The sequence below is a fragment of the Osmerus mordax genome, chromosome 24 (genome assembly GCF_038355195.1).
Source record: "Osmerus mordax isolate fOsmMor3 chromosome 24, fOsmMor3.pri, whole genome shotgun sequence".
Taxonomy (NCBI): Eukaryota; Metazoa; Chordata; class Actinopteri; order Osmeriformes; family Osmeridae; genus Osmerus; species Osmerus mordax.
In genome coordinates, this window is record NC_090073.1 from 5,470,772 (window position 1) to 5,477,493 (window position 6,722).

The window sequence follows — 6,722 nt, forward strand, 5'->3', positions numbered from 1 at the left end:
GAGCTCCCTCTACCGTCCGATGTTGATATGGCACTTTGGCCAGAAGAGGATGTGTTTTCTTCAAAGATCAAAGCAACTACCACGATTTTATCATTCAAACAATTGTTGTCATATATCAGGGAAACGATCAATGTATTTTAACTCAGCTTACAAGACCAACATCTCTCTGGATCCTGGAGTCCACACAGTAGCCCTATTCTTAAGACCGTACCAATAACATAAGTGTTGGGTTCAATTTCTTTTTGAAGAATTCTGGGCATTAAAGACAACATTTAAAAAATAAGAAATTGATTCGATCACATCTCTAGCGTTAAAATTGAGACAAAAAAAGTTTGATAATTTTAGCTCGTCTATTTGGTGAAGAGACACGATGGTGCGGGCTTCATGAAACCCCTTGTAAAATTTGTCAAGTGGTTTCGCTCAAAAATGGCAGCCTCCGTACTGCAGCGTTGCCTTGGAGCTGTCAAAGTTATCCATAAAAGTGCATATTTGAGTTGTGCAGGTACATTTTATGGTAGCGTGTATTTCTAATATTGTCAGTTGAGAACTGAGTGATTATTTGATATGGTGTAGTCATCAATTTAAGACGTGTTTGTAGCTGTATGCTGGCTTATGTGCTGCTAGCTAGACAACTTGCTACCAACAAGCTAGCAGCTGCAGTGATGTTACAGCTAACGTCTTGTACATTTGGGATCAAAACGAGTACATTGACTATGTTAAATGTCAGCAACTTGATGTCTCCATTTTTTCCATCCGATTAATTTATTGTCATGGTCGAATCACGTACAGGTAGAAGATGGCTATTGTCCGCAGCGTACACAGACACAACGCTGTGGGAAACGAGAAAGAAAGATCCACAAAATCTGGGTAAGGTGTTCATCATGACATCAAGGACGGAATTTAGCTTATTTCTAGCTATGATTTCTAGCCAATTACCATCCCATGGTCCAACACACCTGATTCAAATGAATGGTAGTTACCAGGCTTCTGCTTAGCTTGATGACGACCCAATGATTTGAATCAGGTGTGTTGGTGCAGCGAAACATCTGAACATACAGGACAGTAAGCTCTGAGGACCAAGGTTGAAGACCACTGTACTGCAAGATGCAGCATGCTTGCCCGTGTTGTGGTTCAACTTCATAAATGTGTGTTTATAAATTGAACACAAGGGGGCAGTGTCGCTTTGACGATGCAGATTATGTGCTTACTGAAGTTTAACAGCACGGGTTTGAAATGAGTTATTTGAAATCACGTTAGACAGTCTTGCATATGGTCATTGTCATAGTGATTGTCAAAGTGTTCTGACTGTGATCTTCTGTGTTCAGCTCAACTGGCTGCCTTCATGGACCGGATTTACGAAAGAAATTTCCCTGTCAGCTCTCTGACTATATCACGGGTATGTCGAGTTATACAAGGCCATATAACAACATTTCAGCAACATTAATGTATAGGCATTACTAACACTAATTATGAATTCATGAGAAAGATAAAATAGACACATTTTCTGTCCTTTTTTCAGTTTGTGGACAGCATATCATCCAGAGAAGAAGTTGATCAAGCAGAGTATTATCTTTACAGGTAAGAACAGTCTTTCTCGTGAGCTCTCACTGTTCACTGGCTTCATTCAAGAGCTAACTTCTGGCAAACTTCTGTTCTCAGAAACGGGTGCCTCATGATGTAAGAACATTAAACATTCCGTCATGCATGGGTCTTTGTTCTAGACCCTGTACAGTTGGAGATATGCTGTTTTAAGCCTCTACTCTGGAACCTTTCACTCTCTTTAATGTGATTAAACAGTATTACATATTTAGAATGTAACTGAAAGCAGTCCTTTGTTTAAGGTGTTTTGGCTTTTGGGATTTAGTCCATCAAATGGTACTGAATTCTTTTGTGACTGGTGAGTTAGCCTTCTGGGTCAAAGTCCCTTGGAACCCAACAGACCTTGCCCAGAACCTAACCCAATGTTCTAGAACCCTCCACCCCCATGACGTCATGGCCAGCATTCTAAACGTCATCATTCCGTGCGGAATAAGAAATGTCAAAAGGGGATGTTTTGTGAAGGTTGGTCTTCCCTCTGGTCTTGTTCTTGAAGATTCCGCCACAGTCCAAACTGCTGGTACCTCAGAGACTGGACCATCCACAGCTGGGTGCGGCAGTGCCTCAAGTACGGAGCCAAAGACAAGGCCCTGCACACGCTCAAGAACAAGGTACCTTAGAGGGCTTGATGGGGCAGGGGAATAAGCTGATCCTGTTCTCAACGATAGCTAGGCGGTTAGAGTGTTTGACTGCAAATCAAATGGTTGCCGGGTCAAATCCCCCTTTGCATGTTCTTTTGGATGAAATCATCTGCTGAATGAATATATTGTAAAACACGCTGCTCAAGCACACACTGGTTTGGGATTATTTCAATATATTCATGTTTATTAGACAGATATCGTCAAGAGGAGCAAAAGCTAGAAGTACATTGTTCCTGTAAAAGGCACCTAATGAACCAGAACTGGACTTTTGTCTGTCCTGTGGTCGTGCTCAGGTTAATTCGATCTTTGTCTGTGCTGTGGTTGTATTCAGGTCCAGTATGGCATATTCCCCGACGAGTTCAGCTTCAACCTGCTCTTGGACGCCTATATTAAGGAGGAAGACTTCAAAGGTGCGACTTCACTGTCGGGAGAGACATAAACCTCCCCCGAAAACACACGTGGTTACACCCCGCTGATGTGTGTGTGTGTACCCATGGTTGTCCTGATGTCTGTGTGTCTTGCCAGGGGCCTGCTCAGTGGTGGAGGAGGTGATGCTCCAAGAGGCCTGTGATCTGCCCTCCACCCAGATCCTCTCTCTCTACGCCCTCAGCCGTTACCTGGCAACCAAGCCAAAGCTCGGGGTGAGCGAGGTTTTCTTTGAGTTCGGTCGAAATGGCAAAGTGGGCCTTTTCCGCTGGTTCTGTTTGCTTGAAAGTAAGAGTGGGTTTTATGAGTCGCGTTTGGTGGCCTGTAAACACGGGCTGAGCTGGTGTTTCTGTGGGTTGTGTTGGGAACCTGGAGGTGTCGGAGGAGAGAGGCCTGGGAGCGTCGCTGCTGATCGTTGGGCTGAAGCAGAACAACACTGTGGGCCTCAGCGCCCAACTGCTCGGCTCTGCCCTGCTGGGTCAGTATGGCTGTCTCTCTCTCTCTGTCTCTCTCTCTCTGTGTCTCTCTCTCTTCTTGTCTCTTTGCCTTTCTCACCGTCACCGTTACTCATGCAGTTATTCTTTCTTCCCCATCGTCTCTCTCTCTTTCTCTCCTGCCCCCCTTCCTTCCTCCACCTCCTAGGTAAGGTGGAGATGGCCGAGGGGATCCATGCAGTCTTTAGGGGGATGCCTCTGCTGTGGACCCCAGGGTATGTGGGCCGAGCCCTGGCCGTCATGGAGAAAGTGGCTGCAGCCCCTGGAGACGTCAAGTTGACAAAGGATATGGTAGGCAGAATGAACCCTGCCATCCCTCCCCCCCTGCCTCCTCCTGACCCCACTGCCCTCTATAAACCCCCAGCCACCCCCTGCCTACACCTGCCTGCCCTCTGCTTCCCCTTAACCCCACTGCCCTCTATAAACCCCCAGCCACCCCCTGCCTACACCTGCCTGCCCTCTGCTTCCCCTTAACCCCACTGCCCTCTATAAACCCCCAGCCACCCCCTGCCTACACCTGCCTGCCCTCTGCTTCCCCTTAACCCCACTGCCCTCTCGTAAACAGGCCCTAGCCCATGCCCTCCACCCCCTACCTCCAGCCTTCCTCCCTGGTCCCCAGCCCCCGGCCGCCTGCCCTCGGCAGGGCTGGTCCCACCAGATCACAAGAGACGGAAGCCTCCCTAAAAGCCATCTTAACGCATTTAACGTACAGCAACGAGGCACAGAGCAGAGCGCTGCTACTGTCCAGGCGCCGCGTCCGACAGGGGGTCTGTTTGCGGCACGACCTCGCCGTTGATGGAGCCCACGCGAGCTGTCACATCCGTGGTTCTGTGAGTCACGCAGGCAGGCGCCCACGGCTCCTCGGCCTGTCGGGGGGGGGGACGGGGGCTCAGACGCCGAGTAATGTGATTGGGGGGGTCTGGAGAAGGGGGAGTGGGTGTGAGAAGTGGCCACCAAGGAGCCTGGGGCTGTCTGTCAGAGAGCAGGCCGCTGGTAATGCAGTCAGGACAGATATTAGGACGTTAGCCAGACAGGAAGTAGAGAGAGTCCTGTGAGTGTGCCGGTGATGGCGCTCCCTCAGGTCACCGTTTTCGCACACTGGTGAACAGTCCTGTTGTAGGAGGGCTGTTTATATGGACAATCCAATGTGAAACATAACTTTTGTTTGTGTGTATTTGGCACGTGGGGTTTTCCCCTTTGTATGTATTTACACTCTGCTGCCTTCTAGAGTTGGTATGTATTTGAGTTGTTTGGTCTTGTTTATAGAGTACTAGGCCTCTACTGTAATGTATCTCTCTTCAGTAACTTGGGTTTCTCTTCCAGATTGACTCGGTGGAGGCAGTGCTGAAGGAACTCTCCTCCGACTCGGACTCCTCGGAAGGGGAGGAGTCAGGAGGAGAGGAGGACAGGAAGGGGGAGTCTGGAGGAGAGGAGGACAGGAAGGAGGAGAAGATGGTGGACGAGGATGACCTTGCAGAGAGGGCTAAGCTCCCCCAGTACGCCAGCAGGTTCCAGGTGGGTGCTAGGCTCAGAGATGTGGAAGGGATTGACCTTTGACCTTTCTGCGACTTGAAACGAGTATTTCTGTCTGTCGTAAAGAGCTGCCAAATACCGTCCCCCTCAATATGGGACCTTGGCCGCAGTATAATGGTCCTTAAAGTCGAGCTTAAATGATAAATGTCTCTCTGACCCTGTCAGTTCACATCCCATTCATAATGTACACCTTTTTAACAATTATGCAAAAACATTTAGTAAAAATAATTTTAACATTTCTTTGTATTCTTACATTAAAATGTTTTTGTTGTTTTTTTTGCATCCTATAAAACAAAATATGATGAATGCTTACACAAGCATGTACCAACCGATTTCAACCAATGATATCCACCCATCAGTCAATCTTCATCTTTTAGCGGCACATGGCTAAGATTCTTTAGTGGGCTACCTAGCAACGTTATGATACATCAGGGTGTGTATTCGGGTGTTCGCCGCTGTCAAATCTGAATTCCTCCCAGCGTTAAGCATCTCCTCTCTCTACTCGCTTTCTTCCAGGAGCTGCTCAGTCAGCTGCAGTCCCAGGGGAAGGTGGACGCAGCCCCCCTGGAGGCCCTGGTCTCTGCCCTGGCCCAGCAGGCCCTGCCCCGGGCCGAGGAGCCCGACCTGGAGCAGTATGCGGGCCGGGTGCGGGACTGGGAGTCGGAGAGGAGGCAGCTGATCCAGAGGGAGGTGGAGGCCAGGGAGAGGGCGGAGATGGAGAAGCAGGCTCGGATCGAGGCCAGGGCAGCCGCTCAGCAGGGATAGGTGGATCACGACCCAAGACTGGATTCCTACTGGTGGATTCGTAGCACGACCCTAGTAGGACTCTAAACTGCCACCCCACCAACTGTTCTGACAGCATCTCGTAAGTGGCTGGTCACCGTGGATGAACGTTGGAGACAGTCAAGAACTTTGAGAGTCAAGGACTTCGCTCTTTTCCTTGTCCGTAAAATAGCTTCACGTCATCGACATACATACGTCAACACTTCAAATCAGTGAACACTCCCCCCCTTTTTTCCTGTACAAAATACGAGTTGCCGTGTCGCATGTGTGCGAGGTCACTGCAACCCCAAACCGTTGGCGCGTTCACAATATTTACGTATCTCAAAAAATAAAATGCTATTTGTGAATCCCATTCTGCTGGCGTGCAGCTGTGTGCTTGGTAAGCAGCTGTTCCTGTTGTGGCAGTGGCTCTGTGGTGTTGTGGACAAACGCTCAGACTCTGATTGTTAGGTACTGGTGTTTGCCATGACCTCATGTAAGCAAATGGATGGAAAGAGGGAAAAATCCGACCATCACATCCTCCCACTCCTTTTCCTCTCCTGTCACTCCCAGGACTCTCTTTGAGAGAGAGAGAGAAAGAGAGAGGCTATGTGTGTGTGTGTGTGAGAGATACAGTACTGTAAGAGAGAATGTGAGAGAGAAACCCTTATTTGAGTGTGTAAACCGAACAGAGAGAGAGAGAGGGGGAAACTGAAAGAGCGAGACTGGGAGAGAGCGCAAGAGAGAGACTTGCTTTTGTGAGAGATTCCTTCTCCCGGGAGATTGAATCCCATGCATGTTACACAATCCCTAGGCTCACTGCTGATGGCCAATCTTAAGAAAACAACAGTTTGTTCTCTCTGCAGCCATGAATGCACTTACGTTCCTTGGCCTTATCGACGCCCTACCACCAGGAAACACTCAGAAGATGAGATTAGGATCATAGGTGCTGCCCTCACGGGACACTGCACTGTGTAACTGGGAGGTCTGTCCTTAGCATGTCCTTTTCCTGCTGTTACATAATAGCCTTGTGTAAAGAAAATCCCACAGGGTTTGACTTGGGTACTGTACAACAGCGGTCTTCAACCCTGGTCTTCAGGGCCCACTGTCCTGTATTTACATTTAGTCATTTAGCAGACGCTCTTATCCAGAGTACAGGGACATTCTCTCCGAGGCAAGTAGGGTGAAGAGCCTTTCCCAAGGACCCAACGTCATTTTGCACGGCCGGGAATCGAACCAACAACCTTCTGATTAATAGCCCGACTCCCTA

The 6,722-nt window shown here is 48.7% G+C and overlaps 1 protein-coding gene across 1 annotated transcript; it reads left to right on the plus strand.

Moving 5' to 3' along the window:
* The first annotated feature begins 411 nt into the window (after positions 1–411).
* On the plus strand, positions 412–5,819 carry mrps27 (mitochondrial ribosomal protein S27). Its single transcript, XM_067228154.1, has 11 exons — positions 412–502; positions 790–867; positions 1,326–1,396; positions 1,520–1,578; positions 2,093–2,207; positions 2,569–2,647; positions 2,763–2,878; positions 3,039–3,141; positions 3,306–3,448; positions 4,481–4,672; positions 5,207–5,819. The coding sequence occupies exons 1-11, from the start codon at positions 427–429 to the stop codon at positions 5,453–5,455; spliced, it is 1,281 nt and encodes a 426-aa protein (XP_067084255.1). The 5' UTR covers positions 412–426; the 3' UTR covers positions 5,456–5,819.
* The last annotated feature ends 903 nt before the right edge of the window (positions 5,820–6,722 follow it).

Bases quoted from the DNA above. Each gene is read 5' to 3' on its own strand.
- mrps27 (XM_067228154.1), top strand. From the start codon at position 427: ATGGCAGCCTCCGTACTGCAGCGTTGCCTTGGAGCTGTCAAAGTTATC. The intron at 1,579-2,092 runs GTAAGAACAGTC...TTGTTCTTGAAG, and splicing joins GCAGAGTATTATCTTTACAG to ATTCCGCCACAGTCCAAACT. The intron at 2,648-2,762 runs GTGCGACTTCAC...GTGTCTTGCCAG, and splicing joins TAAGGAGGAAGACTTCAAAG to GGGCCTGCTCAGTGGTGGAG.